The 24,235-nt window shown below is 42.5% G+C and overlaps 2 protein-coding genes across 2 annotated transcripts in view; one reads left to right on the top strand and one right to left on the bottom strand.

The window, feature by feature from the left end:
* Window positions 1-18,999, top strand: part of rsph9 (radial spoke head component 9) — a gene marked incomplete at its 5' end in the record, with an annotated part of 44,018 nt that extends 25,019 nt beyond the window's left edge. The window contains one exon of the mRNA XM_048596659.1: window positions 18,680-18,999. Coding sequence (XP_048452616.1) covers window positions 18,680-18,840 — 161 coding nt within the window. The remainder of the gene's footprint in view (window positions 1-18,679) is intronic.
* Window positions 18,881-24,235, bottom strand: part of mrps18a (mitochondrial ribosomal protein S18A) — an 83,590-nt gene continuing 78,235 nt past the window's right edge. The window contains exon 6 of the mRNA XM_048597391.1: window positions 18,881-19,227. Coding sequence (XP_048453348.1) covers window positions 19,083-19,227 — 145 coding nt within the window. The 3' untranslated portion in view covers window positions 18,881-19,082. The remainder of the gene's footprint in view (window positions 19,228-24,235) is intronic.

Below are 24,235 nucleotides of genomic sequence, written 5' to 3'. Positions count from 1 at the left end.
CCGCAACCCCACTCCCCACCGCAACCCCACTCCCCACCGCAACCCCAATCCCCACCACAACCCCACTCGCACTGCAACCCCATTCTCAACTACAACCTCATTCTCCACCCAGTAAATTTGGCAACAGAAGAATTTATGGATGGCACAGTGGCTCATTGGTTAGCATTGCTGCCTCACAGCACCAGGAACCTGGGCTGTATTCCACCCTCAGCTGACTGTCTGTGTGAAGTTTGCACATTCTCCCTGTGTCTGTGTGGATTTCCTCCGGGTGCTCCGGTTTCCTCCCACCGTCCAAAGATGTGCAGGCTAGGTGGATTGGCCATGCTAAATTGCCCGTAGTGTACAGGGATGTGCAGATTCGGTGGAATATAGGGGGTTCGGTCTGGGTGGGGTGCTCTGAGGGTCAGTGTGGACTTGTTGAGCCAAAGGGCCTGTTTCTACACTGTAGGGATTCTGTGATTCCCTCAACTTTCAGCTGGTCTGTGACCACAACAAGTCTTTTATTTTGCATGTGTGTATCTGTAATCGGTTGGGTCTTCTCCTTTATGTGAGATATGAGACATAGGCACAGAGGCACTCCAGTTGGAGCCATCTCCTTATGAGGATTACCATCATGCAGGCCATCGTATATCTGAAAATGTGGTTCTGGTTCCTGTATAGTGCTCTACAGGACACTACTGTAAGGTTTGCTGCACTCCAGAGAGGCATAGACCTTGAAGAGGCAGATGCCCTACATCACTAAAGTTCATCTGAGGATGAGGAGAAAGATAAGAGGATGGTGCCCATTCTGTGGAGGGAGATGAGTGGGGCTTGGTCAGGAGTCCAAGCGGTCATCAGGGTGCTTTGAAGAGCAGAATACATCCAATCCATCTAAGTTTCAACTGAGTGTTGCTCATCCAACAGGATTGTATGGACTAGCTCCAAACATGAAAAGGCATCCATTAAACACGCAACCTTAAACAGTTCCATTCTTATTGCAAGTGAAGAATACACACTTCTGCCGCAGTCTCAGTGTCTCCATTTCTTATCTTCACCACTTCTGCCCATTTTGCCAGTTTTCCCATTAAAGAATGGAAGTTCAATTTAACAACACGAATGAATATCACACAAGTGAACCATGCAGTGTTCTAGTTAACACCACAGCCTCTGCTGTTACCATTTCTAAATAATGTTCCTGTTTTGACTTTGGGTGAGATTAAGGCAGCTAATTGCACTGTTGTGGCTGAGATGCTTGTGGCAGTTGTACTTATCATGGAAGTGCCATTGGGGTACCTCCACTGGTTACTGCACCCACATCAAATGCAAGGACAGACACCATCACAGGGTCTGCTGCATAGATAAAACCTCAGTCAGAGGGCTCGGGAGGCTGTTAATGATGATGGTGCTTTACTAGGGCTGCCTGCCTTATCCTTATTGGTGATTGCTTAGCCTTTGAATGACGCTGTGCATCACTGGAAGGGACCAGCCGAGAGCTGCTGGCATTTACTGCAGACAACTTTGTATGATCAGTGCCTCTAATTGGTCAGTGAATTACAGAGAATTGCATGCCCCCTGTACATGTCAGTACACTGTTTCAGCATCCACCCAAGTCCTGCCACATACCTCTATGAAATTAGCCCCTCTCTCTCTCTCTCTCTCTCGATGGAGGAGCTCTGAGCGATGGTTGTGCACATAAACTAAGCTCCTTCATTTTGTGCCCATGACAACACACTGCCTCATGTGGACATAGATATCACATTGCTGATCAGAGTACATCCTCCTTGCTTGTGAATCCTGAGGCTGCGCACTTCCATCTTAGCTGACCGTGGTTGTGTCAGTCCTCCATGATTTGAGGGGAACTACCCATATTTGTCTTTGCCACTATCGCCACCTTTTGTTGACCAGAAATGTGCTCCTCACCCAGCACTATCCTTACCACCGTGCCCCTGAACTCATCAATGTGAGCGTGCCTGGAGGTGCACTTGAATGATGTGGCAGTGTGGGGCCTGCGGTTTCCACGTATTCCGAGGATACCAATGATGTTGCTGGGGAATTGGCATACTGTCCCTCGTCTGTAGCTCCGTGGGAGACACAAGATCGAAACGATTCATCTCTAATAGTTCATGGCTCTTCCGTGTTGAGTTTCCCAATGCAACTGAAGTTTTGCTTTGTTATTGGATGGGGCAAAGTGCGCCATCCTTCGTTTATAGAATGCAATGACTTTTCACCCTCTCCTATTGGTATTCCGACTATTTCCCACTTCCTTATTTGGTGCTACAATTGCAGTCACAATGGCAAGCTGGTCCGCTCCTCCTCCTCTTGTTCACAACCTCTTGTTAACACAGTCAGCTCTCTTCACCTGCAAGGACAAAACAGCAACAACGCTAGCCTCTCCCACTAATTCCAGTGTCTCATTTCAGTACTAAATAAAAACCAAAAGAACTGCAGATGCTGTAAATCAGGAACAAAAACAGGAGTTGCTGGAAAAGCTCAGCAGGTCTGGCAGCATCTGTGAAGAAAAAAATCAGAGTTAACGTTTCGGGGCCTGGTGACCCTTCTTCAGAACTGAGGAACAGTTCTGAGAAAGGATCACTGGACCTGAAACGTTAACTCTGATTTGTTTTCTTCACAGATGCTGCCGGACTTGCTGATCTTTTCCAGCAACTTCTGTTTTTGTTTCTCATTTCCATATGTTGCTCCATTTTTGATTGCTGCTATCTCTTCAGGCTGCTTAACTGGTGGCCGCAGACCTGGGGGTCTGTCATTTGGATATCGCACTGCATTCACCTTACCTGAATGAAAGGGTGTTAAATCTCTTGGGTCCTCCTCTTGTCATTGAAATGGGAGTAGGCCATTCAATCCATTTAACCTGCTTTGCCATTATAGATTATGGCAGATGATCTCCTCAATGCTATTTTACCCTTACTATATCCATATTTCTTAGCATTCTATTAAAATTCTCCAGAAATCGTGGGCCAAAGGGCCCACACTGTACTGTACTGTTCTATGTTCTAAATCTGTTGATTTCTTCATAAACCTGTTCAGTGATTGAACTTCCACAATTGTCTCTTCGCATGCTTTATCAGCTCCAGCTGGTTTGACTTGGAATGTGGCATTGCCAAATCTTGGGGCTACCTTACTATGGGGAGCCTGGCCTATGTCTCCCCTCCTCCTCCTCTTGTTTTCTCCGGCATTGTGTTGTAAAACCACCACTATGCCCTTAAATCGAGCCTGACTTTTCCATTTACAACTCCTTCCCTTGCTCACCACTGTAAATTAGCCAGATCTATCTTTCAGCTAATTAGGACCAATCTTCTGGAAAATTGCAATTCATAACTGTTCTCCTCCAGGTTGAGATTGGGACCAGGAAGTGGAAACATTATTGGGGGTTTGGAGGGACTGCGATCGGACTGAAAAGAGATACCTCTGATGATCTTCTTTGCGTTTATATGTTGATATGGGAATGGAAAGAGGAGGAATTGAAGTGGAGGGAACGCAAAAGAGTAAGATAATAAAACAAACCTTTCATGCTGAAGTGATTCAGATCCATTGTAATTTTCAAGAGTCCTCTCTTTTGAAATGACGGTAAATTATGCAGTGAATTCGGCCAGCAGGACATAGTTTAAACTATAAAAAGGTAAATTTATCTCAGGAGTTTTGTTAAACACAAAGATTGATTTGCATGTGGAATAAACTGGCAAAGTGAGAAGTGCAAGCAAACCCTGGAATCTGTCGCATGCAGAAGTGGACCTCTCTGGATGGATGAATAAAAATGGGCCTTTATCCACACCAATTACTATTGTTATCAAAAACTGCACAGTGCTATCTTATTGTGTGTTACTGGCAGGCAATAATCTTCTTGGATTTGATTTAAGAGGCTGTAACTGACTGGAGCGAGAAGTGTACTGTGATGCCCGGAATCTTTTCTTGAGGAATGTGGGATATGTTTCAGATTGAGATCACTTGTTTTGAACGGCAAAATTCTCCAATCTAAATGACTTGATTATTTTTGGACAACACGGCAGCATGATGTCTTGCCAGGGAAAATGTCAGTGTAAAATCAGAGGAATTTCTGAAAATGTGACTAATTTCCGTATCCAAAGCAACTGGATCCATTCATCAGTGAAATCAGCAAGTTCATAGCAGGCCACTGGGGAGAAGACTTAGCCAAGAGAAAGGAATTCCTTAAAGGGGCACCTAAAATTGGGATCCGTTACAACATACTTCGCATTTGAAATGATGCAGGGCAATATTACTTACCAGTATCCTAAAAGCATTTAATGTAAGATACTTTTGATAGTTGAGTCGTGTTAACTGTTTAAATGTCAGTGATGTTTCACAGAACATACAATATAGAGGAAAGTAGTTCAGTCCAACTGCCTATGTGTTTGAAGGAGCTATTGATTTATCTCATTCACCTCATTCTTTCTCTCCAGGGTTTTTTGTTATATGAACATGCTAATGTTTCAGCTGCTAATATAACATATATTTGATATGACTGCTCTAATACGTCATTACTAACATCCCACAACTAAAAGGCAAAATGGGAACCAGCAACCAGCCTCTTTGCCCTGGGTTTGGAAAGGGAAATTTCAAGGCAGGTTCCAGCTTGTGTCTGTAATTTTGCAACTCATTGCAAATGTAGACAGTGATGATCTTTATTACAGGGTGAAAGTCATAGGAAAGTCTAGCTACAAACGGGCAGGACATTGACAAGACAGTACCTGGAATGCTGTGTACAAATTGGTATCCTTATTCAAGGAACAATATATCTGCATTGGAGACAGATCAGGAAGGTTCAGTGGGATTGATTCTTCAGTGAAGGAGTTGTCTTTTGAGGAAAAGTTGAGCAGGTTCTACCTCCTGATTGGATTCTAAAAGAATGAAAAGTAATCTTATTGAAATGTCCAAGATCCTGAAGGGGACAGACTCAATAAGAGAAGTTGTGTTCGCTGGTTGGGACATCTAATCAGGAGAAGACAATCTCAGAATAAGAGGTTGATCACTTTATGACTGAGATGAGGAGAAATCATTTCACTCAAAGTGTTGTGAATATTTGGGATTCTCTATCTTGGAAGTTGTGGTTTCCCCATTGTTGAATTTACTTAAGGCCAAGATAGTCAGACGTTTGGTCTGTCAGAAAATCGTGGGACTTGGGGAGCGGGCAGGAAAGTGGAGTTGAAACCCAAGATCAACTGTGATGATATTGAATGCTGGAGCAGGCTCAGTGGTCCTGCCGTTATTTTTGTGTTATTGTTATTGTAAAGCTACTCCATGAATTGAATTTAGCCAGTTCCTTACTGAAAGAATGAAAAGGATGTCGACATGCTGCTGCAATGGAGTAGTTGAGGCAAATACCAAATCTGCCCTGAAGGGAAAGCAAGATAAGTAGGAGGGAGAAAGGGAGGAGGCTCATGAGTTGCTAGCATAGCTGGATTGAATGGTTGGTTTCTGATTGTAAATTCTGTTGATATATGTAGGTCTTATTTGGCAAAACAATTTTTAATTGCCCTAAATTAGCTACTCCAAGGGTGGCTCATGTGGGGGTGTGGTATGAGTCAAAATTGAACATTGGTGCAATAGAGATAGTACTCTTCGTGGTTGGGGCTGATTAGAAGGCACTTAATATCAAGAGTGCCATTCCTGATCTAGGTATTCTGAATAAAAACCAAAAGAACTGCGGATGCTCTAAATCAGGAACAAAAACAGAAGTTGCTGGAGAAGCTCAGCAGATCTGGCAGCCTCCAGTTCTGAGGAAGGGTCACCAGACCCGAAATGTTAACTCTGACTTTTTTCTTCACAAATGTTGCCAGACCTGCTGAGCTTTTCCAGAAACTTCTGTTTTTGTTCTAGGTGTTCTGATGTTGCAAACATATGATTAATGTAGACAGTCTTTCATTCCCCATCTCTCACCTTCTGTTGATAAGCACAATATTGACTGAATGAGAACAAGCAGAATTCATTGAACTCACTAATCTATCCTTGGTATGTGAAGGCAAACTGAAACATTAATCCAACTAAACATGTACCACTTCTCTTTTAAATCAATTCCAAAAATGTTTCCATATTACTCATTCAGCTGCAGGCAATTATAAGTACAAGAGCTGCATACATGGACACTGCACACGTGTATACACTGTTCAGTTATCAACCCAGAGGCCATGCCAGCAGCATCTAGCCATCAATTATTGTTGTTTGGTAATAAACCCCAATAATTTTATTTAAATGTACCATCACAATAAAGTTCTCTTCCTGCAAACATTGATGGCAGGAAGCAGAGAAATTCTTCTGGTGTCCTGACCAAGATTTGCTCTTTGTCTAACAAATAAACGTACCATTGATTTTGTTGCATTTTGAGGGACCTTGACAATTTAGTTGCCGTAGAACATAGAACTGTACCGCACAGTACAGGCCCTTCGGCCCATGATGTTGTGCCGAACTTTTACCCTAATCCTAAGGTCTATCTAACCTCCATCCCTACCTTATACTATCATTCAAATGCTTATCTAATAACAGCTTAAATGACCCTAACGAGGCCAACTCCACTACCCTCTCCGGCAATGCATTCCACGCACCTACAACTCTCTGAGTAAAGAGCCTACCTCTGACGTCTCCCCGATATCTACCTCCACTCACTTTAAAACTATGTCCCCTCATAATAGCTACCTCCACCCTAGGAAAAAGTCTCTGGCTGTCCACTCTATCTATACCTCTGATCATTTTGTATGCCTCTATCAAGTCACCTCTCATCCTTCGTCGTTCTAAAGAGAAAAGCCCTAGCTCTCTCAACCTTTCCTCGTAAGACCTTCCCTCCATTCCAGGCAACATCCTGGTAAATCTCCTCTGCACCTTTTCCAACGCTTCCACATCTTTCTTGTAATGAGACGACCGGAACTGGACACTACTCCAGATGTGGCCGAACCAGGCTTTTGTATAGCTGGAGCATAACTTCACGGCTCTTGAACTCAATCCCTCCATTAATGAAAGCTAACACACCACACGCCTTCTTAACAACTCTATCCACCTGGGTGGCAGCTTTCAGGGAACTGCCATATTTACCATGTGGGTGGGAGGGAATGGGTCCATGACTTTCCGACTTTTCCTTCATGGTGACAGCATTCGCTTAACTATCGGGATAAAACAGAGAAAAATGTTTCATTTCTAAGCCAAGGTTGATACCTTTAGGATGTCCCATTAACAGTGAGTTACTTTTTGAAATGTAGTCACTGTTATTATGTTGGGTAACACAATGTAGCAGCACCTGTACCAGTGTCCACAATCTCTAAGGTACTAGTCTGCCTGTACCTAAACAAAGCTGTTCACTGTATTTCAGGACACATGACAATAAAATCAATCCTAAATCCTATAAACAATTCCTTTTGTCTATAATTTGTAACCAACGATAACCAACGACCTGTTCTGGACTTCCCATATAGATGTGACACTCAAGAAGGCACAACAACGCTTCTTCCTCAGGCAGCTCATGAAATTTGACATGTCCATAAGGTCCCATATTCATGCACCAATAGTGATCAGAAAAGTTTCACAGTAAATTCATATGATTCAAAACCTTCTTCAGTTGTCAGCTGCAGGACCAGTGTGAAAACTGCAGTCAGATTAGATGACCATCACATCAAAGATTGCAGGGAAAAGCCATTCCTTTTTTAGCAGACACAACGAGGTCACCTCATGTACCTTGACCAAGTGGCCTTTTCTTGCTGCATACCTTTTAACCATCTTAATAAGGTTTGATTCTTTTAAATTAGTCTTTCTAAAATAGTGGCCCACCTGAATATCTCTCCCCTGACCATCTGCCACTAACTTAAATATATCTTTCGAGATCTATATTAATAGGTTCACCAGTGAAATTGTGACCTTTAACACATAGTAAAAGTCAGCTGCAACTTCTCAATTTGTTAGTTCACAAGTAATTCCAATTCAAGGTCCATAGGACCTGACCAATAAAAGTGTATTGGTGCATTTATTTCAACTCTAAATGTCAAGTTGCTCCAAGAAGGGAGTATTTTGTACAACAATTTCCATATAAAAGGCTTATTATCAACGTGTCTATCTGCTAATGGCAATAATCCATTATGTTTGTGACTGGAATAGAGACCTTGAGCTGATTAAATAAATCCCTTGCTGGTGCCTCACTCTTCAATCAATACTCTGTTTTACAACAGCACAATAAATAGCCTGTGCATGATGTACTCAGGTGCACCTCATTCCTCCCCGAGAAATATAAAACTTTTAATTGCAGGCCAGTGGTAGAAGCTATTGACTTATGAGAATTATTATATATTTTATCACCCACACAATTTGACCATGGTATCAATTTTAGAGTGAGGACACAGTCCAGAAAATCTCCCTTTCCAGAGATTCAGTGCTTTTCAGTTCAATAAAGAGCTTGTATTACTTGTGTTTTACCATATAAATCAACAGGTGCAACTTTGGTTTCATGCTTTAAAATGTTTTAAATGAAGCATAATAATTCTAATTTTAGCAAGATACAGGAGCTGCAAATGATCATAAGGCTGTCAGCAGAAATTGCAAATGTTGGCCATTTTGACCAAGTAGCATGTTAAGAAGCAGCTGGTAGTGTTTGACCCTCTCAGGTGGGTGTGGCTGAGTTTCCAGCCACACCCCAGGTCATCTCTCAAGGAAAACCAATTCTCTGCTGGGCAGCCAAACCCTGTAGGGCATCACAGGCAGCAGGTCTGAATTAGGACAAAAAAAAAAGCTAGACTTTCCCTGTCTGCAATTGTTCCGAAAACAGGAGAATTAGGAGCAGGGGCAAGCTGTTCAAACCCTTCAAGATTGCTTCAGCAATCAGCAATTCATAGCTGATCTAATTGTGCCTCATCTTCATATTCCTGCCTGCCCCCATAACCCTCAATTCTGTTTTGATTGGAGGATATGAGCTTTGCTGCCTGGGACAGCAATTATTATCGTTGAGAAGGTGATGTTGAGCTGCTTTCTTCTGATTTCTGTGGTCTGTCCAGGTAATTAAAATCCTAATATGCCTCAGAGAGTTCTAGTAAATATCCTCTGCATCCTCGTAAAGCCTTAACATTGTTTATAAAATGTGATATCAGAATTAGCGGTCCATTTGGTGAAGGTACACCTATAGAGTTGTTAGGGAAAGAGTTCCAGGACTTTGACCCAGTGACACTGAAGGAACAGCAGTCTGTATCCAAGCCAAGAAGATAGTGTGAACACCTGGAGGGGAACTCGCAGGCAATGCAATTCCCATGCATTTGCTGCCCATGTCCTTCGAGGTAGTAGTGGTTGAAGATACTATCTAAGGAGTCTTGTTGAATTTCTGCAGTGCATCTTGTAGATGGTACACACTGCTGCAATAAATGTCAGTGATGGTGCGAATGAGGATGTGGTGCCAGTCAAGTGGGCTGCTGTGTCCTGGATGGTGTCCTATTTGCGTGATGTCAGACTTGCTCTCATCCAGGCAAGTGCAGAGTATCCCATGACATTCTTTGATTGATTGATTGAATTTTCTTGTCATGTGTACCAAAATACAGTGAAAAGTTTTGTTTACGAGCAGTATAGGCAGATCACAGCAAGCAAAGGAGGTACAGAGCAAAAAGACTTAGAGGCACACATGTCACATTGCAGGTTACATTATTTGAGGCTAGAGTCCATTCCACAGCCGGAGGGAAGCTGTTCCTGAACCTTCTCGTGCATGTGTTCAGGCTTCTGTATCTTCTGCCTGATGGAAGAGGTTGTAGGAGGTCATTACCAGGGTGTGATGGGTCTTTGATGATGTTGGCTGCCTTCTGCAACAGCGAGCCGTGTAAATGGAGTCCATGGGATGGAAGGTTGGCTTCCGTGATGGTCTGGGCTGTGCACACCACCTTCTGTACTTCCTTATGGTCCTGGGCAGAGCGTTATTATTATGCACCCGGACAGTATGTTTTCAAAAGTGCATCTGTTGAAGTTGGTGAGGGACCTTATGGACATGTCAAATTTCCTGAGCTGCCTGAGGAAGAAGCTGTGTTGTGCCGTCTTGAGTGTCACATCTATATGGGAAGTCCAGAACAGATCGTTGGTTATCGTTGGTTACAAATTATAGACAAAAGCAATTGTTTATAGGATTTAGGATTGATTTTATTGTCATGTGTACTGAAATACAGTGAAAAGCTTTGTTTAGGTACAGGCAGACTAGTACCTTAGAGACTGTGGGCAAGCCTGGAGATGAATTACTTGCTGCACAATTCCTAGCATCTGACCTGCACTTATAGCCACTGTATTTCTAATTTTAATTATCCTGTTCAGATATAATATGGCACCCATGTGAGGCAAGTTGAACTTGAACCTGGGCCTTATGCATCAGAGGTAGTGACTCTACTACTGCACCACAAGAAACCCTGTCACAATATTTATATGGATAGTTGAGTATCTGGTCAATGGAAATGTCGAATGTTGGTAATAGGGCAGACAGCGATGGTAATACCATTGAACATCAAAGGGTGATCCTAGCACTTGTGTGGTATGAATGTTACTTGCTACTTGTCAGTCCAGTTCTGCATATTGTCTAGGTATTGCAGTATTTAGAGATGGATTGCATCTAAGGAGTCACAAATGATGCTGAATATTGTGCAATCATCAGCAATTATCTTCATTCCTGACCTTATGATAGACCGAAAGCTTTTGTGGTTAAAAATCTATCACTCTGCCTTGAGAATATTTAATGTCCCATCTTCCACTACTCTCCAGGGAAGAAACTGCAGTAGACCTACATTTGAGAGAAAAACATTCTCTACCTCAGAGTTCTAAATAGGGGAACCCTCACTAAGGCCCTATAAAGCTACAGCAACACTTCCATACTTCCCTTAAATAAAAACATCAACATTTGATTTGCCTTGCTACTCATTTGCTGTGCCTATCATAATTTTACATATTTTGTGTAGCTGCTATCACTGCCTTAATAATACATTCTAGCACTTTCCCTATGAAAGATGTTAGGCTAACCGTCCTGTGGTTTTTCTGCTTTCTGTCTCCATTCTTTCTTGATTGAAGGTGTTATATTTGCAATTTTCCCAGCTGCTGGGATCTTTCTAAAATGTAAGCTGTTTTGAAAGTTCGCAAACAATGTATCCAATCACTCAACAGTTGGCAAAGAAACAGGTTGAATAGACACTTGCCTCATTGGTACTGTGGTATCAATATGTCGGTAATGACTGTTCATCATCGTTGCAATCACTCACTAATGACTATGATTGTCCACCTAGGAAATTCTGTGTCACTGGTCATGGTTTCTGTGCATCCTTATGTGGCTGATGAGCCTGATCCCAGAGCCACATCTCTAATTTCCTTTTGAAAGTTACTATTGTTTCTGTTTTCATCACCATTTCAATACATTCAGTGTCCAGTGGAGCAGAATCGATGGGCTGAATGGCCTAATTCTGTTCCTATATCTTGTGGCCTTGTGGTATTCCAAATCATGACAGCATGCTGCTTATACAAATGTTCTTTTGTCAACTTACATCTGGTTCCTTCAGTTACAAACCCTTCTGCTATTGGAAAGTTTTTCCTCATTTACTTGAACAAAATCTTCAAGATTTTGAAAACCTGTATCAAATTTCCTCTTAATCTTCTCCGCATTTAAAGTGAACAAACTGATTTCTGTGGTCTCTCCAGGTAATTAAAATCCTAATATGCCTCAGAGAGTTCTAGTAAATATCCTCTGCATCCTCTTAAAGCCTTAACATTGTTTATAAAATGTGATATCAGAATTAGCCACAATAACTGGTTGCTAACCAGTGAATTATAATGAGGTTGTATAACTTGTTTCTTTTGCAATCTATACCTCTGTTTATAAAATTGAGGAACCTGGATTTTGTTTTAAACAGCCTTTTCAACTTATCCTACTACTTTCAAAGGATTGATTTGGGAATGTACTTCCTAGTAATGCTTGTTTCAGCTGTCCAGGTGCAATTGGAAATGTTGCCAGGTATGGAAGGTTTGAGTCACAAGAAAGGCTGGATAGACTGGGACTTTTATCACTGGAGCGTAGGAGGTTGAGATGTGACCTTACAGAGGTTTATAAAAACATGAGGGATATAGATAGTATTATGGTAGGTGTCTTTTCCCTCGGATGGGGGATTTCAAGATTAGGAGGCACATTTTTAGGGTGAGAGGAGAGAGATTTAAAAATATCCATGAGGGGCAAATTATTTACACCGAGGGTGGTTCACGTGTGGAATAAACTTCCTGATGAAGTGGTGGACGTTGGCACAGTTACAACATCGAAAAGACACGTAGATGAAGTACTTGAATAGGAAAGGTTTGGAGACATATGGGCCAGGAGCAGGCAGGTGGGACTAGTTTAGTTTGGTCTTATGTTCATCATGGACTGGTTGGACTGTAGGGTCTGTTTTCATGCTGTATGACCCTGTCCACATACATAGCTGTGTGTCAATCTTAAAGAGTTGGTGCAGTGCAAAAGTGCTGATGCCCAGTAAACGGTAGTTAGAAAGAACAGTGCTCTCCGTGTTTCTTCTTTCCTGCATTCTCTTTAGTTTACATGACCTTTCCTCATCCTTTCTGTCAAAATGAACCACATACGTTTCTCTATCATCTACTGTGTGTCCGTCTATTCCACCATTCTGTCTGAATCCTTCTGAAGTCTATTGCTACTCTTCCGGCTGCTTATTTCATTTCTGAGTTTTGTCACCCATAAACTTTAAAATTATGTCAATTTTTTGTTATTTTCTCATCAGATGTGGGCATCTCTGGCTGGCCAACATATCTTGCCCATCCCTGGTTGCCCTTGAGATTGTGGTGGTGAGCTGCCTTCTTGAACTGCGGCCCACTCATCCACAGACTTAAGTTAAAAAAAAACTTCAGAGTAATTCATTGTGTGTGAAGTGTTTCTGGACATGATGTTTTATACATTTTCCTTCAATAAGGTGTTAAAAGCCAAGGTATGATATCCCAGAAAGAGAAGTGCTGTTGAAATAATAACGCACCTTTCTTTTCCTTAACCTGAAATCAGATGACCATGTAAAAAGCATCTTAAGTATGCAATAAATCAAATATCATATACTTACCACCACTTACCCATTATATCTGAACGCCTCAACAATTTTTCTTAAAAATCTTTATGATCCACCCTCTAATATCTCTGCATCACAGGTGTCACACCAATGCTAAGATTTCTCCTGACATCGCTCTTTGTAGAATCATGAAATGGTTTTAGCACACCATCATGTTCCTGTTGATCTCTGCAAAGCAGCTCACTGTCTTGCCATTTTCCTGTAGCCTTGCAAAACCTTTCTCCTTATTATCCAATCCCTTTAGCAATTCCTGAATCAATTTATCTCCATTAATCTCTCAGACAATTGTGATGTAAACTGTGAGATTATTTGTTGTGAGTTTGTGTTTCTGGTTCTTGAGTCAGTATTTTCTGTTTGTCTGAAGTCAATAATTAACTCGCAAATATTTGTGTAGTCCTGGTGATTTCTTTTGAAAGTTTTTGAAGTCTGGCTTTAGAGGGAATGGGTTTTGTGCAGTACCAATGGATTTTGTTTGTTTAGATTGTTTTGTGGTAGACAGGAGGCTAGAAGAACACAGCAAGCTAGGTAGCATCTGGAGGAGCAGTCAACGTTTTGCGTATTACCCTTCTTCAGGACTGGATGTGGGGCTAGGGCAAGCTGTAGATTAAGAGGTGGGGAAGGGGTTGAGATGGTAAGTACGACCTGGTTGGTTGATGGGAGGGATGAATCCGGTTGATAGCTAGAAGGGAGGGTCAGAAGGTGGAATGGAGGGGAGGAGGTGTGGCTGGAAGGAGAGCTGGGGGATGGGTGGGAAGGTTATTTGAAATTGGAGAACTCAATGTTGAGTCCTCCCAGGCTGTAGGGTGCCCAGGCAGAAGATAAGGTGTTGTTCCTCAAATTTATGTTTAGAGTTGCTGTGACACTGGAGAAGGCCGAGGACAGGCATGTCGGAGGGGCAGTGGGAAGGGGAGTTGAAATGGTAGGTGACCGGGAGGTTAGGTTGGCCGTTATGGGCCAGGGCGAAGATGCTCAGTGAAACGGTCACCTAGTCTACGTTTGTTCTCACTGATGTAGAGAAGACCACATCGGGAGCACCGGATGCAATAGACTAAGTTGCAGGAGATGCAGGTGAGGCTCTGGCTCACCTGGAAGGGCTGTTTAGGGCCCTGGATGGAGGTGAGGGAGGTGGTATGCGGGCAGGTGTTGCATCTTTTACGGTTACAGGGGAAGGTACCGGACGGGTTGGAATGGTTGGTGGGAAGTGTGGGGTGAACAAAGGAGTGGCGGAGGGAATGGTCCTTGCGGAAGGCAGAGAGGGGTGGGGAGAGGAAGATATTCCGGGTGGTGGGGTTTAATTGGAGTTGGTGGAAGTGTTTGAGAATGATACGTTGGATATGGAGGCTGGTGGGATTGGAAGTGAGGACAACCGGGGGGTGGTGGTTAAGAGCTGTGGAGCGGGGAATGGAGGAGGTGCGAATGGAGGGCTGTCTGGATGACAGAGGGGGGAAAGAGAGTTGTTTGAAAAAGGTGGATATCTGGGATGCTTGTGAGTGGAACGTCTCCTCATCAGAGTAGATGTGACGATACAGAGGAATTCGGAAAATGGGATGGAGTTTTTGCAGGATGCAGAGTGGGAGGAGGTATCGTCTAGGTAGCTATGGGAGTCTGTGGGTTTATAGTAAATGTCGGTACATAAACTGTTGCCAGAAATGGAAATGAAGAGGTCAAGAAAGGGGAGGGAGGTGGCTGAGATAGACCGAGTGAATTTAAGGGTGGGGTGGAAGTTGTTAGTGAAGTCGATGAACTGCTCCAGTTCAGCCTGAGTGCAGGATGCAGCACCGATGGAAAAGTTGGGGAACAGTACTGGTGTACATACTGAAGAGGGACTGTTCGACACAACCGACAAACAGGCAGGCGTAGCTGGGGCCCATGTGAGTGCCCATGGCAACCCCCAGGATTTGGAGAAAGTAGGAAGATTTGAAGGAAAAGTTATTTAGGGTGAGGACTGGTTCGGTGAGGTAGAGGAGGGTATTGGTTGGTGGGGGGGAACTGGATGGGTCTGTTGTAGGCCGTTCTTGTAGGGTATGGACATATATAGGGATTGAACGTCCATCGTAAAGATGAATCGCTGGGGGCCTGGGAACTTGAAGTTACTAGAGCTGGAAGGCGTAGTTTGTTTCCTGGATGTAATTGGGAAGCACCTGAACCAGGGGGGAGAGAATGGAGTCAAGGTTGGAAGAGATGAGTACGTTGGGACAGGAGCATACGAAGACAATGGGTCGGCCAGGGTGGTTGGGCTTGTGGGTCTTGGGGAGCAAGTAGGACCGGGCAGTGCGGGGCTGGAGGGGAGGTCACTGGAAGCAATGAGATCATGGACAATGTGGGAGACAGTGGCTTGATGGGCCATGGTGGGGTCATGGATAGGACGTGATGATGGAGAGTTGGCATTTGGTCTCTGTGACATAGAGAAACTTGCAACCCCGCCCGCAAGTTCACTTGGTCTATCTCAGACACATCCCCTCCACTTTCTTGACCTCTCCGTTTCCATTTCTGGCGACAGCTTACGGACCGACATTTACTATAAACCCACAGACTCCCATAGCTACCTAGATTTCCCAATTCATCCATCTCCGTCACATCTGCCCTGACAAAGAGATGCTCCACTCCCAAGCGTCCCAGATGTCTGCCTTTTCAAACAATGCTCTTCTCCCCGCCTCTGTCATTCAGACAGCCCTCCGCCACACCTCCTCCATTCCCCACTCTACAGCTCTTAACCACCACTCCCCCCCTCCAAGCACAGTAAAGATAGAGCACCCCTTGCCCTCACTCCCCACCCCACCAGCCTCCAGACCATTGCCTCCACCTCTCCTTAGTTTGCACCACACTCCCCACCAACCACTCCAACCCACCTGGTACCTTCCCCTGTAACCGTAAAAGATGCAACACCTGCCCACACACCACCTCCATCACCTCCATTCAGGGCCCTAAACAGCCCTTCCAGGTGAGACAGAGCCTCACCTGCATCTTCTCCAACCTAGTCTATTGCATCCGGTGCTCCCGATGTGGTCTTCTCTACGTAAGTGAGAACAAACGTAGACTAGGTAACCGTTTTGCCAAGCATCTTCGCTTCACCCATAACGGCCAACCTAACGTCATCTATATTCTTTTTCACTGTGAATATAGGAAGCTGTCTTCTTCTGTAAAGAGCAATGTAACGAATTCACTTGGTTCTTAGCTATGTCCCATGCTTCCAAGCATAAATCCCTATTTGGATCCTTTTACCCCAGCCCCTTTTGCCATCCTTTTACCATTTATATATCTGTAAAAACACTCTGGGTACCCCTCTATGTTAACTGTCAGTCTCTTTGGATACTTTGTCTTTTCTTCTGTTCTTTCTTTATGATCACTTTTTTCTGAATGTTCTGTATTTAATCTCAGCTGCATTATGCCAAGGACGGATCCTGTACACTATGTTGATCTGACTAAGGTCTTCGAGATAATTAGCTATGATGGCCTTTGGAAGGTAAAGAAGAAATTAATTCCAATGGTTTGATAATCAGTTTCTTAACAGCGTGTCCACGTATGTCCTAGATAGTGGGGAGTCTTCTGATCCATTCCTAGTTATTAATGAAATTAAAAATGGCTACATGTTAGTTTCAACCTTGTCAGCATGTTTTTCTGTGCTATCCTTGCCAACGCTTTCCATGATGGTGATCCTGGTTTTGAAATTAGATATCCTATGGACAAAACCCTGATCACTGATTCAATTCCAGGCAAAGATCAAGGACTCCAAAAACATATGCCACAATTTCCGTGGCAATTATTGTGCATATGCTGCCACTTTGGTGTTGGACAATGTACATTGGGCTTGTTCTCCAATGTGCATGACTCCAGCCTCAAAAGAAGCATGAAGAAAACTGAACTGATATAACAGCTGGCTCCAAGAAAGTTCTGTCTCAAGCCCAAGGTTTGAGTCCCTGACTAGAATTTAACAGGAAAGGGTAGGTTTGCATTTGCCTAGATGGGTTTGAGCTATAAGGAGAGGCTGAATGGGCTAGGGCTGCTTTCCCTGGAGCGTTAGAGGCTGAGGGGTGACCTTATAGAGGTTTATAAAAGCATGAGGGGTATGGATAGGTAAATAGATGAGGTCTTTTCCTTAGGGTGGGGAGTCCAAAACTAGAGAGCTTAGGTTTAAGGTGAGAGTGGAAAGATTTAAAAGGGACTTGAGGAGTAACTTTTTCACGCAGAGGGTGGTGCATGTATGGAACAAGCTGCTAGAGGAAGTGGTGGAGGCTGGTACAATTACAACATTTAAAAGGCATCTGGATGGGTATATAAATAGGAAGGGTTTAGAGGGATATGGGCCAAATGCTGGCAAATGGGACTAGATTAATTTAGAATATCTGCTCAGCATGCACATGTTGGACCAAAGGGTCTGTTTCCATGCTGTACAGCTCTGTGGCTCCATGAGTGCAGCTCCAACAACACGGGAAGCTTCCTGGAATACATCTGCCTACTTGCTCGGCACCCCATCCTCAAAAATTCTCTGCTCCTGATGTTTTTAAATCTCTGCTCTGACTCTCTGTTCATGCTTTTTAAATCTGCACCAACTCTTGATTTCCATTCTTCTTAAGTCTTTCTTCCGAGTGTGCCCACGCTCTTTTTAAAATCTCTGTACTGAATCTTTGCTCCTTCTTCAATTAAGATTTTTTTAAATTTAGATTCCTCCTGGTCTACTTCCATAACTAACCTCCACTCTATGATACAATGATCACTGGTTCTTAATAGATTCCTGACTAACAACAGACCCACATCATTTCCCAGAACTAGATTAAACAATACCTCTTTATAAGATCAGAAAAACAGGAGCAAGAGCAGGCCATTTGGATCCTTACGCCTACTGAACCATGCAAACATGGTCCTGGTTGATCTACATGTGGCTTTAACTCCATTTTCCTGACAGCCTCACATAATTCTCCACTCTCTGGCAGATCATGCGTTTGTCTAACTCAGAATATATTCAGTGATCCAGTGGTCTCCAGGAATCATCATGCCAAAGATGTTTGCCCTATAAGAAAATATCCATTGTTTCTTAACCATAACCAAGTGGATTCAGCCCTTAGTCTCACTAGCACTAATATTCTTCTCAATCAACACAGCCACCTGTTATCTGCTCTTTCTTTCCCCACATTTCCTGAGCATCTTGTATTGGGAATATTTAGTACTGGGTCCTGGCTTTATTTGAGCCAGGTCTTCATAATCATTATATACTCCCATTTGGTTGTGCACCTGTAGCTCATTAACCTTATTTACCATGTTTTCTGTATCTTCACATACTTACATAAACTTTTCAAAAACCTCTGAACAAAATACTGTGCGTCTTCCCATGTCTGAGTCTCTTTCTGTAAAGAAGCTCAAAGTATTTTATTATAGAAGGAGAAATGCACAAGTGAAACCTGTCAGCAGAGCCCAGTATTATCTGAAGAATGTGCACTTACATAGCCCACTGAATCCATGACTGAATTGCCATGTTTTTGATTGTTGCTCTGTACTAATTATGGTGTCTTTCCTTTTTGAGTTATGATACTTTGGTTCAGGACAAGGCACAGTAACCTGTGCAAGAGATTTGAAACCTTAGTTCTGAATGGGCAGGAGGCTAACAAATGTTCTTGTGCTTGGGTTTGCAGAGTTCTGGAGTCTGCAGTATGAGAGGGGCAGCAAGCTGGTCATTCTTCGAAACCTCTTATGGCTCGGCTTTACCTTCTTCCATGTACCGGAAACTTCTCAATATGGTTGCATCTACATGGGCCTAGGAGAGAGGAATATAGACTTTCCATTCATGATATGATACTTTCCCATCAATCCCAAACTCAACGAGCCAACACCAATTAATTTCACTCATTTTAATTGATTTACTTCAAATTACACTTGCTGAATTAATTATACAAAACACTATTGGCAACAAATGACATCTCTCTATATTTTAATAAATCTTATTTGAAAACTCCTCCATGTGCTGCAAATGACTTTGTTTATTTTTAAAAAACGCATTGTGGAAATTCAGTCGGTCAGCCCGTGCCAAAGTTCTTATCAGTGTTTAATATAATAAGGCTTTTTCCCATAGACAATGTTATTCTTCAATATTGGGTCTCCCACAGGCATGCGGACTTTACACCACTTGAGGCCTTTCTTCCAGATGGGCTTCACTGAATCAACTGACCATCGAGTGAGGTATCTGTGTGAGAAAAGATGATGTATTTTATCATTTATAATTGCAGAGGTCTCAATGGTGAGGAATTAGACATGCAGCACTGATAGTGTTTAACATATCTGTTTAACAATGACTGTTAAATCAGAAACAGAGATACCCCAGCTACTCAATGTTCTGGGGCTCCTGTGGCACAGTGGTAGTATACCTACAGGTGGGTTCAAGTCCCACCTGTACCCAGATGTGTGTAATAATATCGCTGAACTGGTTGATTAGAAAATCATTTAGACAGTGAGTAGCTGTTGAGCTGTAGAGAGACCAGGATTGGTTCACAGTATGTGCCGAATTAGCACCTGTCAGCCAGGAGAGCATTAGACAGACTACAAAAGCTACGTGACACTCAAGGTAAAACTTTACAGGTGACAAACTAATGTTGGACTGAAGTGTATCTGGGGCTGGGAGACCAGTTAGTTTAACTTCAGTGGTGGGGAAGCTTTGAGAAATAATTATTTGGCATTGCAAGGTGGGTTAATTAGAAATCGGTACTGACTCTTCCTAAAGGAGAAATGATCTGAGCTAACTGACTGGAATTTTTTGAAGCAGTAACAGAAAGGCTCGATGAAGGTAAAGTTATTGATGTAGTATTCATGGATTTCCAGAAGGCTTTTGTTACAGTGTCACACAACATTTGAGAGGATAGTTACAGGTCATGATATAAAAGGGACAGTAGCAACATGGATACAAAATTGAACAGAGACGCATCAATGGATATTTTTCAGGCTGGAGGAACATTTGTAGTGGAGCTCCCCCAGTGTCAGTATTGGAACCATTGCTTTTCCAAATATATATTAATAGTCTGGATCTTGGTGTGTAGAGGACAAGTTTGCAGATGACGCTAAACTTGGAAGAATTGTAAACTGTGGGAAGGGCAGTGTGGAACTCCAAAAGGACATGGACACGTTGACAGAGTGGGCGGATATGTGACAAATAAGGTTCAATCCAGACAGATTGTCTTTCAATGTTCTTCTGACCAAAGTGCAATGTGAATTGGGGGTGCAATGTGAATTGGGAGTACAATTCTAAAAGGGGTGTAAGAGCAGAGGAACCTGGGTGCACATGTGCAAAGATCACTGAAGGAGGCAGAAGAGGTGGAGAGACCAGTAAATAAAGTATACAGTGCCCTCAGCTTTATTAATGGAGTGTAGAGTACAACAGCAAGAAGGCAATGTTGAACTTGTACAAGACACTTGTTTGATTTCAGCTGGAGTATTGCGTACAGTTATGAGCACCACATCATAGCAGGATGAGGATGCTTCCAGGAATGAAAGACTTCAGTTATGAGATTGAAGAAACTGGGACTGTTCTTGAAAGAAGGCAGCTGAGAGGAGATTTGAAGAAGGTTTTCAAAATCATGAACGAGCTGGATGGAGTAGACAGGGAGAAGCTGTTCCCACAAATAAACTAGGAGAAAACAAGACAGCACAGATTTAAAGTGAAATGTAAATGAAGCAAGAATGATGTGAGATCAAAATGTTTTTCACCAAGTAGGTAGTTTAGGATATGGAATGCACTGCCTGAAAATGGGATGGAGGCAGGTTCAAGTGAGGCATTCAAGAGGGCACTGGATGATGATTCAGATAGGAATGGTATGCAGGGACATGGAGAAAAGACTGGTGATTGGCACTAGGCAATAGAACCGATGGAGGCAAGATGGGCTGAGTGGCCTTCTGCACTGTAACAATTCTGGGATTCTGTGATCTGCCAGCTCTGTTCATGCTGGTTGCCAGTTTCAAGGACACGAGGAGATAGTACTGGAAGATGTAAAAAGCCAGCTAACTGTATGAGAAAATACAAAGTCTAAACTTGTCCTCGTGATGTCATAAAATCATTGAAAATAGTAGCATCCTAGGCCCAACCCATCTTCAGTTGCTTCATTAACAATGTTTTTTTCCATTATAAGGCCAGAAGTGAAGAAAATAACATAACCATAAGAAATAGGAGCAGGTGTAGGTTGTTTGCCCCTTCAGGTCCACTCCATCATTCATTATGATCATGGCTGCTCACCTAACTCTATAGCCTGTTCCCACTTTATCCCCCATATTCTTTGTTCCCCTTAGACCCAAGTGCAACATCTAACTCCTTCTTGAAATCATGCAATGTTTTGGCCTTTAGAGAATTCCACAGGCTTACCACTCCCTGAGTGAAGAAATTATTTCTCATCTCGTTTGGAAATAATTTACCCTGAAACCCTAGAACGTTAACACACACACTTTGCTGCAGAAGTCAGCAGAGAGCGAAGAGGGTCAGAACCCTAATCTGTGTCCTCCTTTCTAATCAGAGGAAACAAGATCAAATTTACTGCCTCAATTGCTGTTGCAGATGTATGTAAACCTTGAACACTTCCAGCCAGATGACCAGTTGAGGCAGTATGAGTCTTATTGAGTACAGGGTAATATATGTTTGACTGGCTGATAAATCAACCAGTTGCAGTTAAATTATAGTCATTAATGATTATTTTTCAAAATACCTTCCATCTCAATGTGAAATCAGCCATTAATAATTGCTGTGAAAGTAACTCCCCTTTCCTTTTTAAAATGTGGATAACCTTTAGGAGTTCATTACTGCAGCTCGTAAAAGATTTTTTAAAAATGTTAAAAGTAACATGGGAGCAGCTGGTTAATTCTCCCAGTCTGCAATAAAACACTTTTAATACACTTAGTCAACATTTAACATAGCTCACCTAACATCACAAAGGGAAAGGAAAAATATATCATTCGAGTCAATCGTAACTACTGCAATTTCTACAAAACAAAAAAAAGTCCACGTCTAGGATTTTAATGATGCTTTTACACGTTAAGACATGTTCCTCTTGCAATCAACTGCAGTCTGCTTGAGTAAATCAGTCTGAATATTTTTCTATCCTCAGCTGATAGCACTCTTGTCTGAGTCAAGAGCCTGTATGTTCAAGGCCCACTTCAGGCAAACGGCCCAGTAGAAGACTCACAAAGTTCAAGTGATGTTACAGATTATTTGACAAGGAGTCTCCCCTCGCCTGTGGAATTCTCTGCCTCTCCTTCTTTCCAACATTCCTTAAAACCTACCTCTCACTGGTCCAAAAACGCACTCACATGACCACAAGCAGTCTCCTAACATGTGAAGGCAGTATAAAAATGCAAGGAGTTGTTGTCTTATCCAGCGTTCTACCTTTCTGAACGTCCAGCATCAACGATTTGTGTGGTCATTCATCTAATTGCTGTTTGTGGAATCTTGCCATGCAAATGCTGCCCACACTAACAAGTCATCATGCTTAAAATATCACTGTATGTAAGCAGTCTCTTAATCCCTGTGCAGAAGCAAGTCTTTATTGACAGATGTGCCTGGAAAGGATTTCACCAAACATGCAACAGTGGTCAGGTTTGCCAAATCAGCATCTCCAGGTGCTTACATACTGTTCTGGTCTTTGTCTGGGTTCTGTGAGCTGGGTCTTGGTGTCTCACCCAAATAAATCCTCTTTTCTTATCCTGGGGGCAGACTCCTAGACTTGGTGTTTTGTGGTCTAGCAGTCTGCCACTAGGATAAAGGTTACTAGATTTAGCACAGCAAACGTTCAGATGGCTCAAGGAGCAGTCGGTTCCCAATATTCAAATTAAAGAAACTCCAGTCTGCCTCATCAAATCTTCAAAATCCGTATCTCTGTCATTATCACTGACCCCTTTGGAGTGACCAGTGGAGTGGGATTTTTGGGCCCTTGCCAATCAAAGTTGCAAATTCTAATAACACAAAATATGATCGACTGGAGTTGATTCCATAGCAAGGAAAGAATGTGCAGCACTGTGAAGTAGGATGGCATACACTAGACATCTTTGAAGTACATCTCTTGTTCACAGACAAAACACCAAACTTAATAAAATGGTTTAAATGGCTGATTGCAAAAGAAATTAAGATGTATATGAGAAAGAAGCATTAATAGCAGACTCTGATGGCGTTGCAGGATTCAATTTGATCTCTCCAAACATGACCCAAATCTGGAAGCCTGTAGACATACCAGTAAGGTACTTTCCATTTAAACAGACCATGTGAATCTCCCACGTACCATCATTTGCACTTTAGTAAAATCCTGGTGAGAACAGAGGTAAGGCTGTCTAATCAAACCGTTTCCTCACATTCGAGGTGCACTCCAAATGCATACAAATTCCTTTCATTCCTGCTAAGCTAATATTAGAATCACAGAATGATACAGATTAAAAGCTCATTCAGCACATCTTTTCAATGGCCGCTCTTTCAAGGTGCTGTCCAATTAATCTTAAACTTCTGCCTTTTTCTTGAGGGTCTGCAAATTACATCTTTCCAAGTATTTAGCCAATTCTCTTTGGAAAATCATTATTTCGTCTGCTTTCCTTATCCTTTCAGGCAATGCATTCCAATGTCACCATGACTTGCTGTTTCAATATACGTCACTGGAGCAACTTGCAAGGCAGAAACATATTTAGGGCACACTGCAGACAATGTAGATGATATCAGAAAATTACAAAGGAATACTGAATAGACTAGGTGACTGGGCAAAACTGACAGATGGAGTTCAATATAAGCAAGTGTGAGGTTGTCAGTTTTGGAACAAAGGAGGATAAATTAGGGTACTTTCTAGATGGTATGAAGTTAAGTACAGTGGATGTCCAAAGAGACTTGGAAGTTCAGATGCAAAGATCTTTAAAATAGGTCCAAAAATAACGAAGAAAGCTAATGGAATGCTGGCCTTTATATCTTGAGGACAGGAGTACAAGGACGCCAAAGTTATGCTATAGTTATACAAAATCCTAGTTAGACCCCACTTGGAGCACTGTGAGCACATCTGGGCACCACACCTTAGAAAGGATATATTGGCCTTTCAGACAATACAAAGTAGGTTCACAAATCTGATACCTGGGTTAAATTATGAGGAGAAATTATACACAATAGGCCTATTTTCCCTATAATTTAGAAGGCTAAGAGATGTTCTGATTAAAGTCTTCAAGATATTAACAACTAAAGACAGTGT

Source organism: Rhincodon typus, chromosome 5, assembly GCF_021869965.1.
Source record: "Rhincodon typus isolate 14 chromosome 5, sRhiTyp1.1, whole genome shotgun sequence".
NCBI lineage: Eukaryota > Metazoa > Chordata > Chondrichthyes > Orectolobiformes > Rhincodontidae > Rhincodon > Rhincodon typus.
Note: the sequence above shows the minus strand (reverse complement) of the source record. Positions and strands in the feature narration are given on the sequence as shown.